The following is a 23,469-nucleotide window of genomic DNA, read 5'->3' on the forward strand; positions in this document are numbered from 1 at the left end:
CTAAATGCGTTACCTTCATGTAATTACGGTATCACACCACAGAGTAATTGCATAATTCAAAGACCTGGTACTGGTATTTGAAGTTTATATTGAAAAGCCAAGTGCGTCATCAGTAATTACAAAACAACTAATCACCATGTACATGCAGTACAAAGTAGCCAATGGCCTCTGCAAAATAAAGCATTATATGGCTTTTGAGACCTTGTGCAAATTATATTTAAGTGTAATTCTTCAAATACTGTTACTGTTCCTTCAGTGTAAGAGCTTGTTGATTCAGATGTAAGCCCACTGTATAAAATGTTCTTATTTGAGTTCACAGCTAAAAACATTCTCAGTATCTCAGTTATTTGTATCTCTGTCATTTCTAAAAGCAACACATTGTATGTTTCCTCCATTTGGTCTAATCTTGACTAATGTATATTATGTAGCTGTCATTTTTTTTATCCATACACTTACCATGTATATTTTTTACTTGGTTTGAATAATGTCAATAAATATTTCCCTTGATAAAGCTAGCTTAGCCAAACATTTTTAATTTTCCTAAACACTCTGTCTGGAAATGGGAAAAACCACTGCACTGGAAAAATAAGATATTCATATGTAAATATCAATGCAAATCTCCTTATTAGCTTGTCCACCGATCTACTAAATGTGTAATTAAAACCCACAACACTGAGTGGCTCTCAGGCTCTGGGTAATCAAATGAGCATTTCCAATAGAGTGAGACACATTGCAGGCTTGAGTCTCGGAAGTGTTGCGTATCTTTAACTCTCACTGAAATTGAGGGGAGTTGAGATTGCGCAGCGGCTTGCAGGATCAAGTCTCTAGAGCCCCAACACAGGAAAGCACTCAAGCACATGCTTACATCCAACCCTTTTCAGGAAAGTTTTGCAGTGTGTGCCTAAGGGCTTGTCATCTTGTACAGTACTAGAGCAGCACAGGTGCCACTGTAGCGTTTTAGTAAGATGCTCCTACACTGGTGGGAGAGCTTCTCCTGATGGTGTAGTTAATCCACCTCCGCTAAAGGGCTATGTCGGAGGGAGAAGCTCTCCCGTTGACATAGTGCTGTCTACGTTGGGGGGAGGGGGAGTTAGGTGTGTATTCCACACCTCTGAGCAATGTAGTTATACACCTCTACCCCGATATAGTGCTGTCCTCGGGAGCCAAAAAATCTTACCGCGTTATAGGTGAAACTGCGTTATATTGAACTTGCTTTGATCCGAAGGACTGCGCAGCCCCCCCACCCCGGAGCACTGCTTTACTACGTTATATCTGAATTCGTGTTATATCGGGGCGCGTTATATTGGGTAGAGGTGTATTGCTAAAGGTCTGTAGTGTAGACTTGGCATTAGTCAAACTGACTTTAAGGACGTTTTTCTGAGTCGGGGCATCAGTCAGCATATGTAGATTTTGTATGCAGTATGATAAACTGCAAACCTGAGGAACTGTTCTATATTTGATTTATATTTTTTATTTAAAATGACATTGTCTGATAGGTATTATTTTGCCCTTTTTGCAGTCATCCCACAGGGTACAATGCCGATAGGAGCCCATGAGAATTTTGTTTACATTAGGGTGTGAAGTCAGGAAATGCTCTGTATATTTTTATTTTCTGAAGAATCTTCCTGATTAAAGTTTTTAAAATTTTATTTCTGCTGAGTCTGAGGAATGCTGAAATCTGCTCAGTTGTTCATTTTGTGAACTAATTCTAAATGTATTGCTTGCAAATTATTTTTAAAAGTCATCATTTTTGGCTCCTCCTTTATTAACCCCTCCATGCTGCCCACACTGCAATAACTATTGATCCCCCCCCCCCCAGTATTTCAATGAATATTAGGTGACAATCTAGTGAATGTGTCTATGGAAAAAAAAGGAAAGGTTACTAGATATCTTTCCATATCTCTGAGCTTCTTTAGCCAGTTTAAAGTACACAACCCTGTTGTCATAAAGACAATGTCCCTTGTCCACAGCAAACAATTACTAGGAAGGGATAGTTCTGTTCAACAGTACTATATATGGCATATGTTTATTTTATTTAACAGGATAATGTGAGCTGCTGACTTTCTAATTGTCATACTGAAGTTCATATTAGCTCAGTTTAATTAATGTCAAAGGGAATAATGCACTTTATTTCACATGGTATCAACCAGTGTTAAAAAGGACACATGAAATACAGTATGCCTGTGTCTTGTTTTTCATTAAATACAAAATATATCGATAAGTTGCAGATTGGAACAAATGGTAATCTAAATAGGTTTTGGCAGAATCTTTCCAATGAATTAAAAAAAGTCACATGAAATGTGACTTACTATGAAAATGTGTCCACAGTCTATTTTTGAATTGCACAAAAATATTACTTTTTTCAGTCCTGTATTAACTCTTTGGTTACTCTCTGATTAATGACAGAAAGCATCCTGCTTTGTAGATGGGGTGAATGGATATAGTTGAAATCCATGACTGACTATAATGAGGATCATAGTTATAAGCAATATTGTAAAACACACTCTAGCTCTGTTTATAATTGGAACAAGCTTTTAAGGCCATTTGTTAACTAATGGCCATAGAATGAACCTGTACTTTCAACATACTATATGTTAAATTTTCATCCAGATAGTCCAACCTCTTTCTCACTAAACAGTATTTGAGATAATGTAAGTATGCCTCAGTGCAACAAATGTCTTATATTCTCTTCTGTATGTCATTCTTATTAATGGTATTCTGTTCTGGCATTCTCCTGGTTTTAGCTGTTTGGAAGTTTTCATGGGATTATAGTGTATACATGTTTGAAGCATCATTGACCCTCAGGAGTTTTCTTCAAAACTATCAGATATGGCTCATAGAAATTTTTTTTGTGAGTTTTGGCATCTGACTTATTTTGTTGGATATAACTGATTTGAAAAATTATGCTCTCAGCTACAAGGGCATACATTAAAAGTGAAGGGAATTATACCCTTTTATCTGAGAAGACAATTGGGCACAGTATGTTTATTTTTGAAATCTGGATGCATAAAAATGTTGTTACAAATATAGACACTGGTCTTGCCCTCAGATTAACTCTTATGGGTCTCCCTGTAGGTGCAAGGGTCTGTACACATTGGCCCAACTGCAAGATCTGAGCTTATAACTTAAGGCTCAGTCCTTATGTTTTGCAACTCCCATGTGATTTCTTCTGTGTGGAAGCACTGCACAATCAGTTTATCCCAGAGCTCCTGTGAAGAGCTTCCTAAAAGCTTTAGCAATGATTTTGCTGCTTTATATTGTTCTTATAGACATTCAAAATACAGCCCCAAGGCCACAATTAAAACAGGGGCAAATGCATACAATGTCTACACAGGAGATGCTCTTATCCATTGAAAAAGCTCATTCTGGGTCAGTTGGCCAATATATATAGCGGTGGTACAAATTGCTAGCTGACTCACTAGTAGCTCCCAATAGCTGAAAAGGCAAAGAACAAAAGCCGGAATTATAATGAAACTGACCTATGCATACATTTTCATCGTCCAGCTCTGCAGAAGCATTTCTGAAGTAGCCCAGCCTGCATAACTCACAGTGCTGCCCTCTAGTGTTGTGTTTACAGCTCACGCAAATGACTGTATTTAGCAGCTCGATGTAACTGCACCGGTTGGAGTGGCCGAAGCATTCACAGTCTTGCAAGGAAGAACAGAAATGTATACAAAATGTATACAGTAGCAGAGTAATAGCACATTACATGCTTGGTTAAAATGCACTATGCATAGAAGATGAATGGGAGCACATACATGTTAGTCAGTGTAACACATGGACAACAACAGATGTTTGACTGGCATGAACATGACATCTGTTTCAGGCAGGTTAAAATGATCAGACATTCATGACTCTGAAGATTGCTTCTCCTCAGTAGATCTGATGGAAATGACGCATTTGCAGTTGTAAACCTTTCAAGGGTTTTGTAGGCTCGGTTTACAAATGCATATCTTTTGCACATTTGATATGGAAATACTCAAAACACGTGCAAAACTTTCTTACACTTAAAAAAAATTACAAAATGTTAAATACATAGGACAAAATTGTCAAACTTGGGTGCCCAAAGTCAGGCATTTAAATCCACAGTTAAGCACCAAAATAAACCACTCTGATTCTTAGAGATGCTGAATAAGCATAACTCATGCTTAAGTAAATAAAAGTTGTGGATGTTGAATACCTATGAAAATCAGGCTATTTCACTGAGATGCATAATGCATCCGAATTTGAAAATTTTGGCCAGCATTCCCAAAACAATTAACTTGTAAGGACAGAAAGGAACAGAGATGAGTGCCATTTTAATGCCAGTTAAACTGTCATCTTGAGTCAATACCCAACCTATCTTTATACCGATGAGAGAACTTTTCGCATTTCAAAAATATCATGGAAAATTCTTCCGTTTGTGTAGAATAGGAAGAATGGTTACCATAGCCATCTAACTTGTAGTGCCCACTTTAGCCACTATAATTGTATTGAAAAAATATAACAGGCATTGGAATTCTGTCTTTATTTATAAAACCAATTTATGACTTGGGCACAAAAAAGTCATCCTAAACTTTTATTAGCAATTTTTTGTTGTTGTAACTAAGCATGACACATAAGGCTAAGATGTCTGATCAGCTTGTCCTTAGCTTTTGTAATGACCTGCTAGCAACACAAGATTTTGAAGCAGTCCTGTACCCTTCTCTCTGATCTGACAGAGACTCTGTGGTCTGCTATAGTGGCATAATTAATTTCTGGGATAAGGACACCAAACATACTGAACCTACAATCAAGCCAACTGGCCAATCAATGAAGTCATATTGTAGGTGGATTTGGAAGAAATAATTTACCTTGCTTTGCCAACTTCCAACCAGCCGTTGTATAATATCAGATCATTAGGTAATGAAAGTATGTTCATTATAAAGGGGAGGTAGGGAATCTGACGGTACGATTGCTAACATCTATTAGTGAGCAGAGAGGAAGCTAATGAATGTGCTATGAATGACCAAAACTCACCCGCATGGCCCTGTGATGTAACCTTTCAATACAATAATATCATAAACTCTTACAAAGCTAGGAAAAACAAAGCTGCATAAAAATTCATTAAATAGTTGTAACAGAACTTGGTCCAAAATATAGTTTGGACTAAAGAAGCACATTCTGTAGTTATAGCTGACTCAGTTTTCTCTCCCTCTTTTTCACACACTCTGACAGACATATCATAGTAGGTGACTCCACGCACTTGTTCTTGTTTCATCAGTACTAAAGAAAAAAATGAAACTGTGTCTTGTACTTAACCACACTAACATGGACCCTGATACTTCTATTACATGAGAGAAATAGCTTTGTGAGTTAAGGCTCCTCCTGTCAACCCAGCTACCGCCTCTCGGGGAGGTGGAATACCCACATCAATGGAAGAAACTCTCCCGTCGGTGTAGATAGAATCTTCACTAAGTGTTCCAGTGCTGTATGTGTAGCCAACCCTGATAGTTTACTCCATTAAGGTTAGGTGAAGATTTGGGAACCTTGGCCATTAGACTGATAGTGTTACTTGATATAAATTAACCTCAGAGACAGTCTAGTGTCTGATTAAGGGTAAGCTGTGGTGGAAAGTGAAAGAAATAACCACAGCTTCTTTATCATTAAATAAGATAATTGCTAATACAATAATGAGCGTTCTGCCTTGGCCTGTAGCCATTGGGCTTGATTTTCATTTACACTAATTCTCTTTCACACTGTTCTGGTGCCCTAAAATGGGCTTACATTGTGACAATGATGTAAAGGGGTTTTCATGTAAATGAGGATCAGGTAATTTCTCCACTGGTAATATTAGGCCTGTTATCACAGCCCAGTAGAACATAGTACCTAGAATTGCATGCTACATCTTACAAGCTGGGACGATAAAACAGGGTTGGCAGAATTCTATTTTTGTTTTTTGATATTTTTGGTGGATAATATCAATGTTTATTTCAAAGCATTGTTCATTTTTTATCAATTTAAATGTTCACAGTTGGAAATTATGGGGATGAGTGTCAGACAATAGGAGGGTCAGACAATATCTATTTAATGGTAGTAGACACTGAGATTCCAAAAGTTAAAACTTTATATGCATTAAAACACAAATTGTCAAAATCACATGTCAAAATATACACAGTAAATATCGTTACATCAAACTTTAATAAGTTCTTAAGCAGCATTTTTCTGACTTTGCTTATCTGTATATTTCCATTATTGTTGATGGATTTTTTTTGTATGTGTATGTACAGTGACATTGAAGTTTACTGATATTTGGCAATAAACATTTAATCTGTCCAGGTCTAAAGATAATGCATATTGCCACTGTTGCAGCTTTCTCACCTTTCTGGCATAGGAACAAGTGAGTCACCCTAACCCTTACACTGAAAGACCAGAGTATGATATTATTACCCTCTGATTAGTATAGGCTGAAATACAACTTTAGTTTCTAAGGCCTGGTCTACACTAACACCCCAATTCGATCTAAGGTACGCAACTTCAGCTACGTGAATAACGTAGCTGAAGTCGACATACCTTAGTTCGAATTTACCGCGGTTCAGACGCGGTCCACACACGGCAGGCAGGCTCCCCCGTCGACTCCGCGGTACTCCTCTCGCTGACGTGGAGTACCGCAGTCGACGGCGAGCACTTCCTGGTTCGAATTATCGCGTCCACACCAGACGCGATAAATCGAACCCGGAAGTTCGATTGCCAGCCGTCGAACTACCGCGGTAGTGTAGACAAGCCCTTAGACACACAGGTCTGTCTGGCAGCCAAGGCAGAATTCCATCATAGGCAAAGCCATTCAATCACTGATATGGGGGTGAGGTGGTAAAAGCTAGTGTGCTAAAGCACTAACAAAAAAAATATGAGAAGTGCTTACAATGTTGGCATATGCTGCTTTCAGTTTTGAGCACCACATGTCAGAAAAGACAGACAAATTGGAGAGAGTTTAAAGCTGAGTAACAATAAATGGTAAATGGTTTGGAAAATAAAATCTCAGAGGAAAGGTTAAGATAGGTGGGTATATTTAAAGCAAAGAAAAGGAGCGCAGAGATAGTCAAGACCAGATTTGATAACCATCTCTCTGGATGAATCAGGAATTATCAAATCCCTTATCAAAATGCAAAGGGATGAACGAGAAGACCCATTAAAGGTGCTTTTCTATAAAAACAATCCTATCAATATTGCAAAATCAAGATACAATTGCAGTTTAAAGGAGATGCATAAAATAATATCAACCATCAATCATTTTATTCTTCTCCGCTTCTAGTTTTAATACCTCTCATTCCTTTATGAGGAAATGCAGCTATGCAGTCACATGTGTGAAATGATACTGTCCTGTGCTGTGGAGTCTAGCTCCAGCTCAGGCTTGAACCATTCCCAGTGAAACTGTCACATGAACAGCTGTAGAGGTATATGGAAGAGAATCATAATTTTTGAAAAAAGACATTCCTTAGGTGATGCGTAAGACACCCGTTGCTTCCCTATTTTAATTAACAGAATACAAGACTCTTTCAAGAAGAGAGAATTTTTTAAAAAGTCTCATTTTTTCATTTCCTGACAGATCTCTCTCCCTCTTCCTCCACTACACACTAGCAAATTAGATTTTCATTATAACTTTAGAAATAAGCTGCTTCAGTTTCATAACAAACAGTATGGTTCATTATCAGTTTCATTGACTGGGTCAAACTTAATTCAGATTTTTGTTAAATAAACCTATGCCTTAGTAACTCATGTTTCATGAATAATGAGCTGTTGACAATGATAAATGAGAAAAAACAGAACACCTTTTATACATACACCAGACAGATCAAATGATGAGGAAAAAGTTCTCAGATGGATTTCAGACTGTGAATGACAGATATTTAGCTACAACTGCTTGTCTTTAAGTCATCAAGGCAATACTGCTATCCTTTCAAAATGCCAATATAATTCCGCGATGTTTATATTAAAATCATATCTGTTGATATGTAAACCAATGCATGCCTATAAATAAAGTTTGTACTATATTAACATACAATGGAGATGTATGGTATACTACCAGTGCAATAGGAGACTTTTTTGAATATCATATCCTTACACCAGATGGTATTTGTTTTATTCTAGAGGATATGAACAAGAGATCATTTCCATATTGCCGGCCCTCAACTAATTCATTTACATTTCCTCATTTACAGTCTATGTAAATTAGTGACAAAGATAATCGTTAGGCTAACATGTTAGTTTTCTAAACAACAACCTGGACTGCCATATTCTTACTCACATTTAATTCTTTCAAAAAACAAATGCTCCACTATTTTATATACAAGCAGAGATTGTCTATAAAGCATATTTATTCTGTTCTTCGCTATGGCTTATGTTGTTTGTGATACTTAATGCTTTTATTGCTGTCAATAAACATGCCTCACCAATAAACTGATAGGTACACTTCACAGATATTCCAGATTCATACAGTGCAATGTTCTCACAACACATAACACTAGGAAATCACTGTATGAATCCAAGAATTCCTACCTCTCTTGTGGTTTGCAACTTGAACAGAAGAAACAGTTGACAAAGCTAATTTGGGAGTAACTGGATAGGTTTAAAAACATGAACAATAAATTAGAAAGGTATCATATAGGAACAAATAAAAAAGCTTAAAAATGAATTACTTTAGTCACTACATTTTTAATTAGCTTTAAAAAATTCAACATAAGTGAGTATTTTTTAATTGTTTACTGTTCTGAAAGGGAAGGTTGATATTGAGGTGAAAATGGGTGAAACGCTATCAATGATTAAGGTATTGGAAATGATGAAAGGTTTTAAAACAGGAAGGAGAGATGGTTTTAATAGTCGTATCTGCATTCTTATTTGGCTTTGGCTCAGATGTTATACATGACCTAAGGAGTTTCTTCCCAAGTCCATAATTACTGACTATACAATATGCCTCATGGTCTATATAGTTTTGATCAAATTTATGTACAGATGTTGTTCTAATTGTACTATAAAGAAAAGCATAATAAATAATGTACAGGTATAGGCAGCATTCTGTAATCAGGATGTGCATATATTATACTTCATATACTTGACTCAAGGATCTTAATTCTGATAAATATTAAACTCTTAACAATATGCTCCAAACAAGTAATCTAACCACAAAATAGTTGAAGTTTTTTGTGCTTTGTGTTCTCTCCTAACATGTAAAAGCTAAAGAAAAACTTGTGTGTGGGAACAATGCATAATCTTGTACTGCTCAAGATGCATTGTGAAGTGATGTTAATCACTTGCAGTATAATTTGTTAAACTATGAAATCCATTAGAAATGCTAAGTGTCATTTTGTTGAGGATGTTTTGATTGATAATGCATATGAATAACAAACTAAACGTTGCTGCTAATCCTTAAAGAAAGCAGTAGAGCAGAAATCAATTTGTTTTTCTTCTTTAAGGAACACATGCAGAAACTTGGAAAATATAACATGGACTAGCTGATTAAGATGATTCTATTTGTTAGTAACCTATGTGTATCTAGGGCAGTCTGTTTCATCACCATGATCAAGGACTAATACTGTAGTCCTTACAATATAACTCCCCAACAAATTGCTAATGTATTTTGTTTAGTTTAACAGCTATTTCCTGGATCTTCCTCTTGCTCATTTCCTCCTCCTCCATCTGTATTCATTAGAGTTTAAAAAGAACATCCTGTGCATAACCATGGCAAGCTGCAGGCCAGAGTTCTGCAATTCTGGGGGGAAGGTGTAGGGGAGGTTGGGGAGAGCAAGGGGATTTCATGTTAAATAATGAACGGGTTTACATTTGATTGTCAAAATTTGCAGCATAAAAGCTAGTATGAACACAAATCCAAATGAAAAAGCATTTTACTTTATATTTTATTACTCTTAAAAATCACTCTATCCCTTTCTGCAGTAATCATCATGCCACAGTCTGTCACTTGTAATTTTTTGTATGTCATTGGAATTCAGATGCAGAAGTATTGCACTAGGGATTTCAGAGAGATTGCTGTCAATGCTAGAGGAAATGTAGCTTATAGAGCACAATGAAGAATACTTAGAAACATCTCTTCTGTGACCTGACCTGCTAAAAAAAAAAAAAAAAAAAAATGGAAGAAACCCCAAATTCTGAAAATACTGTAAATAAGATTGTTAAAATAAATTCCAGGAGACTATGGTCCAACTGTCTTGGACTATGCAGCTGAGCTCTGAATACAAATGGGAATAACATTCAGTTCACGTAAGAAAACAAAGTGAAAGAGAGACATTAAGAAATGGGTTTGATGTAGACAATGGAAATCTCTGGCACTCAAAAGTCTTGAAACTTTCTCATAAAGCAAACGGTGATGTCTATACAATTCCAGGCTTCTCCAGAGACTCACTTTAAATTTAATCTATGAAATTGCTTACAACTTTGGTGGCTTCTTTTCCATACTTTTTGCAGTAGTGTTTCTAGTCCAGAATCTATATATTAAAAAAAGCCTTTTTCATGTAAAATTTCATTTACGCTAATTCTCAATAGATTGGTTTTGACAATACCATTACTTAGTACCAAGAGAAAAAGGAGCTGGATTATTATTATTTTTTGCCAACATGTGGGATTTTATTAAAGCAATGTAAGTAACTTTCGACCAGTAGGAATTTTACAGAATCCTACCTTGATTTGGTTTAGAAACCTCAAGGGAAGAAATATTCGGCCATATCCTATCAAACTTTGGTGGATCTGCATGCATCAGGAAAAATCATGATTTGTTATTTACATATGTGATATTGTTCTAAACAGAGAAGTGTATGGACAACGACATAAACCACAAACATCTGCTACTGGACTTGTCTATGATGCACTTGAACAATATGTTACTCCCACATTGAACAAGAACAAGCAATTGATGATTCCCAAAACACTGAATGGACATTAAATACTGTATATAGCAATTTATCTTTCAGGATTTTAGATATTAACTGCAGTGTTTATATATAAAACACTAATCCCAAACCAGGAACCTTTCTGTTCATGCTATTATTTTAAACCTAGCGTCCAGAGATAAAATGACAATATAATATAAATACAGTAATTTCTTACCATAACATCTCATTTTAAGGACTTTAAACCTACATATACTTATATTAAAAAAAAAAAAAAGCTTCTGCTATCAGCAAGTTATATTTACTAGGGGAGTGGGTTATTTTGTTCTTAATTTTGTATATTGTATCTCTTTCCCATTGCCCCATCAATATCTTATATAGCTTGATTTCTTTTAAATAAATAAGGAAATTAATTTTTTCTTAAAAACGTTAGATAAAGGGAAAGATTTCTGAATTAGTTGGGTAGGTTCCCAAACCACAGATTTTCCAATAAAAGATGAATCCCCCCTTCTCTTCGTCAGATGCATCAGTTCACACATATAGAAAGTGCATGGCAGCAGCCAATGGGAAAGAGAGCACACATGAATGAAAGGTATCAAAAACGTGTATTTGTAGAGGTAGAGAGATCACCATAGCACTTGATGAAAGAGTGGCTAGAATTGTATGCACCTGTGAGATAGCTTCCCTTTTTCTAGAGTACTGACATAGCTCTGATAACGGATCACCAAAAGCAAGTCGACAAATTACTTTATTTGGTCTTGTGTTTGAATAACTGAGGATTGATCTAAAGATGTTAAGGGACACTGAATATAGCCTCTGTATGTCTCGCACGCACGCACGGTCTGAATAAAGAGAATAGGAATCTCCTAGCTGTCTTACCTGTGGTCTGATAGGATCTGATCCTTTTACTCCCCTAGCCACTGTGTAATAATACATCAAAAATCTTTGAGACAGACTAAAGTTACGTCTAGCAGAATGGCTCTCTTCTTGGCACATACCCTCCAAAAATTAGAATAGTAAGGTGGCCATCAGCTGAAATGGCCTAGGCATTATCAGCAATAACATCATATTATGTCAAAGCTCAAAGGAAATCTGCACAACACTTTCAAAAGACGAACTTGGGAGCTTAAATTCATAACTTTGCTAGATACTAAAAATCATGGACTGAATAGACACACTGGATTTATGGGCTACTACAATGCTCTCTTTATCCCACTAACGACCCCCCTCCCAGCTGCTTTCCCCCCTTCCCTTCCTCCCTATGACTGGAGGAGTGTTAAAGGGCCACTTTACCTTAAATGGCCCCTTGAAATATATGTTAACTACTTAAGCTAAACAATCTGTTCCACCTTGTTTTTAGCTGTGACACAAGTACCTTTCCCAGACCTGAAGAAGAGCTCTGCCTAAGCTCAAAAGCCTCTCTCCCCCCAACAGAAGTTGGTCTAATTAAAGATATTACTTTACCCACCTTGTCTCCCTAAAGCTCTGTAATACATTTAAGACCAGCCCTACTGAGGATCTGTCACTAACTAAAATATATGCCTTATCATAGTAATCAGAGCAATTCCTACTTTGAGACCTATATTTTCAGTCTCTTGTCTGAATGAGCCTACTAATCACATGACTAGAGATATCAACCAATTTACAGTTCTCTCAGTAATATTGCTGATAGCCGTACAGGATGTTTTCACTCAAGTGCTGTAGATTATATTATGAAAACTTGTTTCAGAAAACCTATTTAAGCTATGGACCCCATATAGGGGATGAACCAGGATAGAAAATACAACTCTAATGACCTTTCAAATTTATTTACAGTAAGATGAGTTTGCAAAGGGGACACACAAGAACGTGATAAATGTGTGTTTGTATTATAACTGAAGTAATTTTGAACATTTTTGTGCCTGGAGGTTACTCAGTGTTCAGGCAGATACACCTGATGTGTACAAGTAAATATAAACCTTTTGGACCTTGGTAATGTAGCTAATGCACTGACCGGTTTAGTTTTCCTACTTAGAATTTTTTCCTTCTCTTCTAGGAAAGTCTCTTTTGACTACTCCGTGATGAGTAGAAGGTTTATTTTGTTACCTCCCTGTCTATTGGTGGAACTTGTCATCACCAAGATTTTCAATTTCTCAAAAGAGCCTTTGTTCTCATCTCTGAAACCCAATGTTTTATTTTCTGGGTACTATTTTTATTGCTCTATCAAAACTTTCATGCAAGACTCACCTCACAAAGAATATAGACTGTCCTCCTTATTATCTGGTACAGACCTTTAACATCCACAGGTTAAAGGTTTGTGTTGACTGGGCTTGAGTGTGTTAGGGCTGTATTCCATGATGTGAAAGTGATATTATTTTATGTATGTTTAAAAATGTAGATGTTAATTCTAGAAATTAAGCTTTTAAGCCTACAGGATCCTTCTATTATGTATTTTATTGTGTCTGTGGCTTTATGCAGTAGGAGCACATTCTTGTAATTGCATATTTTCCTGTGCAGTTAGGTTCTCTCTTTTTAACCTCAGTTCTAGAAGAGTTTGAGTCATCAAAGGAGCCCATTGCATGCATACTGTAAAAGCTAGATACTGGAACAGATTAGTCAGCCTCTGAACAGCCACCAGTCAGAATCCTTTAATAGGTTATTTAATAGCCAGTCATTCATTTACAGCAATTTGTGAAAATCTTTTTTTTCCTGAGTTACTAATAGGCAGGCCTTGTCTACACTGGGCAATTGACTGGAATAGATATATTCCAGTATAGCTCTCCATGTGGGCACTTTAAATCTGGAATAAAAATCACATTGTTACGAAAGAATTACTTGTGGTTAAATAATGTATCCAGAATACAGTGACTTTTATTTCAGAATAGTGTGTCCACATAGGGGCTATTTCAGAATAGTTCATCTACAATAGCTATCCCTGTGTCAATTTTCCTGTATAGACAAGACCTAACAGTAACAGTTCTGAGAATACAGGAGGAGCAAAGTTTAGCTTAAGAGGAAAGCTATGGAATTGTGATCTCAGAAAGTACATTTTGAATATATCTTTTTAAAAATGTAAGTACTTTAGGCACATTTAAGTGTAGAGGGATATGAGACATGTAGCTTAGCAGACAATCCATTTTAAATATTACTTGAAAAAAAAAATCTGTACTGCTGGTTAATCCATCTAGGTACAGACAGTGCATTGCTGCAACATCTTGCTCAGGTAGTAAGGAGAAAACTATTGTATGATGTTTAACAAGTGTATAATCACTTACTCATAGACTTAAAGGCCAATAGGAACTTTCCCTATTGCTTTTCTTTTCACTGGATTCTTTTATAACAATGTTAGAACAATCTGTAGTGCTAAAGGAACGGAGGGAATATGTATTAAATGGTCATTGGAAATCAGAATTTGGACCAACTGGCACAGTATGGTCTTAATTTGGAGGGTTTATGTGAAACGAGTTGGTAGTTTCAGCCCAATTCCAACTGGACGGACTGGAACACAAAAACCACTGCCACAGTCAGCAGAAATTAAGCATCACCCTTATTGGCTGTTTCAAGTGGCCAAACACTGAGTTGACATGGTGATTAAACTGTGCTCTCAATCCAAGGTGCTGTCCTTCCAGAGGAACGTTGAGGAACGTTGTTGATGGAGTGTATGGAAGAGGATATTACTGCTCCATGTGCTATGCATGTTCTTTGCCTAACCAGAGTATTTGTCTCCTAAGCTATTAATATCACACAAAGATTGCATTTGCTTACAATTATTAATAAAAATAATTAATAAAAAGTAGTCTTGTTCACTCTGAAGGTTGACAGGGGCCACTTGAATGACCAAGTGATCATTTGATTGGTACATAATAGCAGTGACACAACTGTCCGAGAAATTTAGAATTTTGTGATTGGGGAAAATTTGTTTTAAAGGGTACGTCTACACTTACTTCCTGGTTCGGCGGCAGGCAATCGATCTTCTGGGATCGATTTATTGCGTCTTGTCTAGACGCGAGAAATCGATCCCGGATCGATCCCGGAAGTGCTCGCCATCGACGCTGGTACTCCAGCTCGGCGAGAGGAGTACGCAGCATCGACGGGGGAGCCTGCCTGCCGCGTCTGGACCCGCGGTAAGTTCGGACTAAGGTACTTTGAATTCAGCTATGTTATTAACGTAGCTGAATTTGCGTACCTTAGTCCGAAGTGGGGGATTAGTGTGGACCAGGCCAAAGTCTTCAGCTTTTAAACCACTTTTATTTAAAAAGTAAGAAAAGCATGAAGGCTTAAAAAAATCACAGTCCAATTTCATGTAAACCATTCCAAGTTGAAGTAAAGCTTCATTTAGGCTTGGCCCTGCTATTGTCGTCTTAGACTGTAAGTTCAGTTAAAGGCATGTCTCTTACAGTGTGTATGTAGAATGCCTCGCACAAAGGGGCCCTGCTCTCAGTTGTAGCCTCTGAGTGCTACTGTAATACAAATAATTAATAAATGAAACTATATGTCACTCCTATTTAAATCAGTGGAAGATTTGTATATGAATTGCTGGCATAAATGGATATAATTAGATCAGGTGATATTTTTATCACTCTCGGGGAGTAAACTATGACAAGGAGAACACTATTTCCCCCTCATTGTATTTCTTATTAGGGTGATGCCTATCTCATGGGATAAGCTTACCTTAGGGATGAAATCAGCTTTTTCTCACAGGTTAATAGAATACTATAGAATAAAACTGAGCAAAAAAAGAAAGGTTACAAAATTTAGTCTAAATCTCCCTCATTTTAGAAATTCAAAAATTTAAAATTAAAAAAATGTAAACCAGTGCTAGCTAGACTGGTTTTTTTGGGCAATGTAGGACATCTCATACCTGTTCCTTAGACGGATGAAAATTCTGCATTAAAGTGGAGATGGAGTTCTTTTATTTGGCCTGGAAGCTTCTCAGCCATAACAGCTTTTACAATTGTTGGAAGAATTTGAATTGAATTAGGCTTGGGTGTCCAGCTATTCTCTCACAGAAGGAGAGCACTCTTCTGCAGAAGTGGTTTCAATGGGCCCCGATGATCCTGTGGTGGAAAGTTTTCATAAATCAGAAAAAATCCACTGTTTCTAACCAGCAGACTGTCTGGGTCTCTTCAAACTCAACAGGCTTGATGGCATTTTCTAGTTATTTAAAGGAAAGTAGTAATAAGAATACATAGTAGAGCTAAATACTTCATGGAGGAGGAGAGTGCTGAATCTTTTCCTGTGGAGTAGAGTTATTTTGGTCTATTACAGAACTGGTGAAATTGGCTGTTAAGTGTTGAAGACCTGGTGTATCAGACTGTGGTGCAGAAGATCTCGCTCGCTCGCTCTGTAATCAGGATCTGATTAAAAGTCAGAGCGCTGATTTGGAGAGTTCAGTCTTCTATACTCTATGGAATTCACTGAATATTGTTAGGAAGGAGGAGGAAGAGGTGGATGTGGGGAAAGAGGGGTGGAGAAAAATTTCATATTCTTTTAGTCATTTTAGCTATACATTTTTCTGTGGCTTTGCAATAAGAACAGACAGCACTGCACAGATTAAATGCTTGCTGACATTCTCATACTTTCTCCAGTGTCTCATCTGATTGCTTTTACCTCATTAACAATTAAACTGAAGACAGCAGTGCAGTTCCTATAGTGTAGGCAGTTAAAATAGTGCTGCAAAAAGAATCTTTCTGACATGGTAACTTTGAAATTAGCTGGAGGTGATAAAGATTGCACCTTCAAAAATAGTGAATGTAAAAAACATTGAAGTGCCATTGGCTATGTCTACTGGTGGCTAAAGCCAGGCTGTTCAGATGTGTGATGTTGGTGGATCTGGTGAAAATACTTTTTTTTTTTTGCCCCCAATGAAAACTTTTGTAGTTTACCTTTCACAATGTTGCAGCAAATACATTCTCCTAAACTACTGTCACCCCACATGGGAATTTTCTCTTCCAGGGTTAAGTGGTTGTTAAGTTCCCTTGCTCCTGAAATTGAATGAAGTGCTGTAGGTTGTACAAATGTGAAATAGATTTGTGATGAGACTTACTGAAGAAATGGTATAAAAGACTCCCAAACTCTTTTCATATGGGACATTAAGGTTTTCCTCCAGATCTGGAGTTCAAATTAATGCTCTACTTGCACAATGAATTTTTTATATTCTCGAAAACCTAATTAGTTAAAGAGCAATTAAAATTAAACTTATTTTTGGGATTTAGAAGTATTAAAGCAAAGGCAGAGGGAGTGTGGGGACAAATACTGTAGCTTCCTTTGATGTTATGACTATGATGATTAATAATAATGCTTGGCTAAGAAGATGATTAACCTTGTTACTTTATTCACAATTCACATTTGTATCAAACAAAACCTAAATCAGAATATGTTGTTGCTGTGTCAAAACCAACAGCTGTATAATATCAAGCCAGTTTCAAATGTCTTCAAGGAGAAAAACATCTGAGAAGTCTCTTGACAGGGTGATGGATTTCTGGGAGAAACTTTTTCTTTATGCACTAATAGATCAACTCAAATAATAATAGAGATTAATAAACAAGGGCCAAATTCTGCACTTCATTATGCACGTTGAATCTCCTACTTAAGTTAATGGGAATTGCATGTATCTATTCAGGACTAGAACTTGGCTCTACAAAAAGGGCTCAATCGTGCAACCCCTAAAGTTAATGACAAAACCTCCTACTGACTTCAGTGGTGCATGATATCAGGACCATAATATTTACAGTGATGTAAATGATGAGAGAACTGGAACTCAACTGTTTGTTAGCAAAAACCTTGGGTAACATGCAAATTCGTATAAGCATATCTGAGACCACTAAAAAAAGTGTTCATCCTGACACTGTTGCCAAGCCTGAAAAACACCCAGCTGATATTTTAAGGTTATGAAAGCAATGCATGAAAGTCATGCCAGTACAATCTTTTTACTTTTGTGTCTTGAATTGGTTATCATTCCAAGAGAGATTTCTGTTTATTTGAAATTGGCAATTAGAAAAACAAAAAACAAACTCAAAACAAAACATAAAATGCTATTTGATTATCTTGATTGCATCTTGCATTTCAATATATGGTCTGTCGCTAAACTCTGACTCATCTGCCACCAGCAGGCTTCAGAGGTGATAATCACCCACACAAAGCTATTTGCACATCATGTCAATCCTATCCCATGTCTAATTATACTCTTTAGAACAAACTGTTTAGCATAATTAGTGAAATTATGCTCCACAGGAATAAGGATAGAAGTTATCTGATAGAAGATTAAAGTTTTTTAAAGTCAGGCATACAGGTACAAGCTAATAACTTTGCTATTTGGTCACAATAAAATACATTTTGATATATTTGCCTACATACAATTATGGTTTAAAGTAAGTCAGAGTAACTTTTTGTATAATATTTACAAATTTGGATGAAGGCATAACTGATCATAAAAGCTTACATAATTATGAAATGGTTTTGGGATTCATAAATTGCTAACAATCTCACCAATATTTTTCCAGCCACGGCTGAAAAATGCTGTAAAGACCAGCACTGGAATCAAGTATGCTGGAAATGACCAAAGAACCTATTACTCAATTGATAGACAACAGCAGGTACAAATGACCTTAATGGGAAAGCTCTGGTTTAATTTTTTTTTTTGTGTGTGTAGATGATCAGAAAGGATGTTTACTTAATGACCACTCTTTCTTTGTGTTTAAACTTTAATGATGTGCTGCTTTAATATGAGATGCTTTGAGATCAAAGAGAACACAGTATTATACATATATGTACACAAAGATAAATATATACATCGTTGATTTTTCTTTGGGCATGCTTTGATCGTAAAAGTCTTATGGGTGTTACATGAACATCTGTTGCAGTGACATTTTCTTTATATGTTGGCAGTTTTGTGTTCATTTTTTCTGTATTAAACTGGGAAAAGTTTGAAGCATACAAAAGCCAATACACCAGTTTATTGTTTCATAGCAGGCAAAAAACGGTGTCACCTGAGAATAATTTCCTGTCCCCAGCTGAGGACAGAAATCTACCCTTATGAACACAAATATTGTATTAGCATAGACAAAAAGAGAAGAAATCATGCAGAATCCATTAAAGCAGCCTCAAGTAATTAATCATGTTTGTTTTTTAAGTACTGATTGTAATTCTGTTAAAACATAGTTACATAGTGGAGTAGGATCAAGAAGTCAAGGGGCTCTCCACTGTTTAACAACAATTCTGTTATTTCTATCATATAGGAAAGGCCTTTAGAAAATTGTGCCATGAACAGCCACTTTTCCCCCCGAGCTACTCAATACCCCTGTCGGGGAGGAGGAATGTAGTGGGTAGAAGCCAAACAATGTAGTCATCTCTTTGTGTACTCATAAATTGGTGCTCATGCTTCATGCATTCCACATGGGTATTAAAATTTGTTGAACCCTGCCTCATCTCATTCAAAGGACATCTATACCAGATATATTTAAGATAATACACAGACTTGCAGTAACTACTGTATTTCCTAAGGGATGTTAAACTGAATGTTGTCTATTTTAATAAGTAAATGACACTAATCACCTCACTGTAAAAGTTCACAGAATTAAGAGGTCAACAATGCATCCTTTCAGGTCACCACTGATTAAAAAAATATTTGAGTTTCCCTATTAAGTATTCAAAGGCCAACATCTGCTGATGCTCAGAGATGGTGAATGTGGTGAAGAAGGCTGTATGGAGCGTAAAGTGAAAATCACAACGATGTAGTCCATGCAACACAGTATTGACAAACAGTAGCACAACTGAGCTCCAAAAAGCTATTTTGCCATTTATCCATTTCTGTTACTTACAACTGTGGGATTCCAGATAATAATAGTCTGATAATCTCTTTTTATTGCCTTTTATTTAGTTCCTTTTTTGGATACAAAATACATGTGCAAATGCAATTGTCAAGGTTGTGAAAGTAGCACATCATTGTGCATTTGCAGTGAGGCAAATGTCGAGGGAGACAATAAAGCAGAAAAATTAGACTCTCAAAACTGAAGACTTTCATTGGCAAGTTGTTGTTGATGCTGTTTTGCTATTTAAGGTGGCAAACTGGATGCCATAGGATTAAGCTGGCATCTAAATGGACATGAAACACTACTCCCCTTTACAAAGAGGCTAGTTTTGACGGCATTTAATATGCTGTCTAGTGCTTAACAAATCAGTGCCTAAGGCTGTTCATGCGCTTAAGTAAACTGAACTGATTTATAAATTGAAAGACCTGACCACGCATTTATAAGAAGCAAGGCAGCTGCTTTATCCAAATTATTAGAATATTGCTTTTCAGCCAGATATCAGGTATTGCAAATCTTTTTTTGACACTGCTAAAATTGTGATAGACCTGCAGAGCACAAAATCTGTGCCTAAAGCCTATGCAAAGCAGAGGCTGTGCAGGAACATTCTTTCACTCAGCTACTGAATTATACCTTTTCTGCTTCAGCGCTTAATTTCTAATTAGCTATCATTCCATGACTATACCCGCTTCACAACTGTAGGATGGTTTGACTCAAAGACCATATTCTTATTTTTTTGCATTGTTTTTATTTATAATAGCTGATTTTTTTAAAAAGGCAATTTTGTATTTTATTAGCTGTTTTAAATGTTTTCATTTTATACAATAAAATGAATCTCAACAAAGAACCTATTTATTCTGTTCAAGGCCTGAGCTAGAGTCCACTGATGTCAATTAAAAGATATTCTCTAGTCTAGCTCTATGGCCTGTGTTATACAAGGTCACGTTAAATGATCACCATTGTCCCTGTCTGGCTTTGGAATCTATGAATCAATTGAAAGACTCCGATTGATACACTACATTCACTAGATTAAAAACAAAAAGAAATACATTTTAGTGCATTCTTCCATTTCCCCTTATATTTATCTATTTGTATATATAGCTTTAAGGGCTCTACTCTTCTTGGGTATTAATAAAGTTTGGTGTTTTAGAAAATGTACTTGATAATATTTTTCTACCCAATGCCATCCTGATGTTCCAATTTGTAATGCTAACGCTTTTATTTGCTGATCAAGAAGCTGTGTTTTCAGACAGATGTACTGTCATGAGCTACATATCATATTCTCTTTGATCACATAATGCAGTTACATGTAAATGCAGCATGGCAAAGTCAATAATATAGTCCCCTTACCGTAAAGCACATTTCAGTGAAACGTTATCTACAACAGAAATGGATGTTGGGAAAATAGAGCTAAGAAGCTGAATAACATAGCAAAGCTAGTCTAGATTTGCTTTTTATTACTTACTACCAATACTGGAAATACTGGGAATACCTGTAGAAAAAGAGAGCAAAAAGGGCATAGTTAGTGGTTTACTGTAGGTGTCTAAAAGGCTACAGCATTACATCAAATATTTGGAACTTCTTTTCTCATACTTCCATAAACTTCAGAATACTGTATCAATTAACAGCTAGAATCAAGCACTTGCACATACATCATGCAAGCCTTCTATTTCTAATTGTAGACGCTTTGGGTTCTTTAATATGAGATTGCAGGGAATTTTGGAAGGTATTTGTTGTGTTCAAAAATGACATTTGGAGTATTTCTGAGACATTCAGCTTTTTTCTGCTCTCATAACTTCATGCAGTTGTTCAGAACAATTCTGTATTCATACTAAACAGTTATTAGGTTTCTGTTCTGGACAATATATACAGGCCATGATGTATCAGGTATATCTAGGAAACTATTTTAATACAGGGCTAGATGCATTATTAGCTGCTTCAGTTGGCTGCTGAAAATCATTTGGTTCTTTATTAGATTAACTTTATCTAGCTATCATTTTTGTTCCTCTTTTACCTGTCAGTTGTCTGGATTAAGCTATGTAATAGAAATTTAATTGAGCAAAATAATACAACACATTAGGTCACTCATATTGATCATGCCCCTCATTGATTTTTCTGCTCTCACTTCAATTCTCAAGTTGAATTAATGTGGGAGAACCACTCTAGAGTGTGACTGGACTTTGTAGAAAATGTGGATGTGCAATATTCCTTGCAATATAGTTCTCCTTAGCTAAAGTGAAACATGTCTATGAGACTATTTACAGGACCATAGGCTAAAGCCACAAACTGCAGATCAGTATTTAAATCCCTGCTACTTGCATCATCTCAGTTAAACAGTTTGCCTTTTATAAGTTTTATTGACTTTTGATGGCATGGTATTATAGTGTAGAAATCTATTTCTTCATTAGCATCTACTATCCTTTTAAATTCCTTCCTGAAATTCTTAATGCAGAGAAACTATGGGATGGATTCTGCAACCTTTACTCAAGGGAATGACTTGCAGGAGTATGCATTACTCAGTGTAGACTAGGGTTGCAGAATCAGGCTTATTTTATTATAATTATTTTCATTATCATATATTAGGTAGTAACCTACTCTGCATTATGGCTATATCCTAGGCCCTGTCAGATTCTTTGCACCAGTAGAGCCTTGGGCTTCTCAAGTCTGCTGGGGATTCTGCCAGGGTGGCAGCATCATTGGGGATGTAGAATACACAACCGAATACAGGCAGTCCTTGGATTTATGACATAATTGGTTCCTGAAAATTGCGTAGTAAGTCGAAACATTGTAACTTGGAACTGCAATGCACACTATTGGGACTGAGCATCGAAACCAATGGTTGTAAGTCGAATCGGGATGTCAATTCAGAAACGTTGTAAGTGGTGTTCGTCTTAAGTCGCACATCATAAAGTTGAGGCCTGCCTGTACATTCCCTACGGCAATCTGGTTTAGGAGCATGGCTGGGAGGAAAAGGAGTACATATTGAGGCAGCTCTAAATTATGTCATGGTTGGGGCCATGCAGCACTACTAGCTCCAGAGTCAGGGAATCCTAAATTGCTCCTTTGTGACTCCCCACCTCAATTACAGATAATGCTTTTTGGGCACTTGTAAGAATTGTGCCCCAAAAGTCTTATATTCTGTTTGGAAACTCTATGCGCTCAGTCATGCGAGGTGCAGAGTATCACCTTATAGAAGGCTCTCAGCAATTTTCAGAACTGGGCTCCATATGCAAACACTATTTATAAAATAATGTATTTTACTCCTCCTGAAAATAAACCGATGTTTAAAGGGAAACTCCCTTTAAAGCAATGTTTCAAAATTTCAGAATCATATAATTAGTATCATAGACTACAACACTGATATTTTTAAAGAGAAAATTAAAATTATATTTATAGAAATAAAAAACCTCTCATTCCACTGCTGTCATCTTTTCTTGGAAACAGATTAACAATGATAGAATCGCTTTCCCATTGTTTTAATAGAAAAGGAACTCAACTTTGAACATTATTTTTAGATGAGCTTTAGTAACATATATTTACATTTCTGTGTGGCAGTTTAGTCATGTTTTTAATTAACATGTTTTATTTTCTTTATACACAGATGGGACTTGTACAGATAAAAAGGCAGGTAATATTCTCACAGCTCCCCTGTGAAATGGTATTTAATATTCCCTTTTATGTGCGCGCACACACACACACACACACACACACACACACACACACACACACAAACACACACACACACACACACACACACACACACACACCCCTACCTACCTTCTCTTCCTCTCCAAGGCAAGTTGCAAGTAGGGAGAGGTTTTCTTATT

General features: G+C 36.5%; 1 protein-coding gene across 4 annotated transcripts in view; it reads right to left on the minus strand.

Moving 5' to 3' along the window:
- Nucleotides 1–23,469, minus strand: part of LOC113405039 (netrin-G1-like) — a 222,498-nt gene that overhangs the window by 50,869 nt on the left and 148,160 nt on the right. The window contains exons 5-7 of one of the 4 annotated variants that reach the window (XM_026655569.1): nucleotides 21,108–21,134; nucleotides 10,648–10,713; nucleotides 8,515–8,574 (exon numbers count right to left, since the gene is read on the minus strand). The exons of 1 other annotated variant lie outside the window; for it this stretch is intronic. In XM_026655569.1, coding sequence (XP_026511354.1) covers nucleotides 8,515–8,574; nucleotides 10,648–10,713; nucleotides 21,108–21,134 — 153 coding nt within the window. The remainder of the gene's footprint in view (nucleotides 1–8,514; nucleotides 8,575–10,647; nucleotides 10,714–21,107; nucleotides 21,135–23,469) is intronic. 2 more of the 4 variants (XM_026655570.1, XM_026655571.1) reach the window with 2 other exon arrangements.

This window comes from Terrapene carolina, unplaced genomic scaffold (genome assembly GCF_002925995.2).
Source record: "Terrapene carolina triunguis isolate 2854851 unplaced genomic scaffold, T_m_triunguis-2.0 Scaffold210, whole genome shotgun sequence".
Taxonomy (NCBI): Eukaryota; Metazoa; Chordata; order Testudines; family Emydidae; genus Terrapene; species Terrapene triunguis.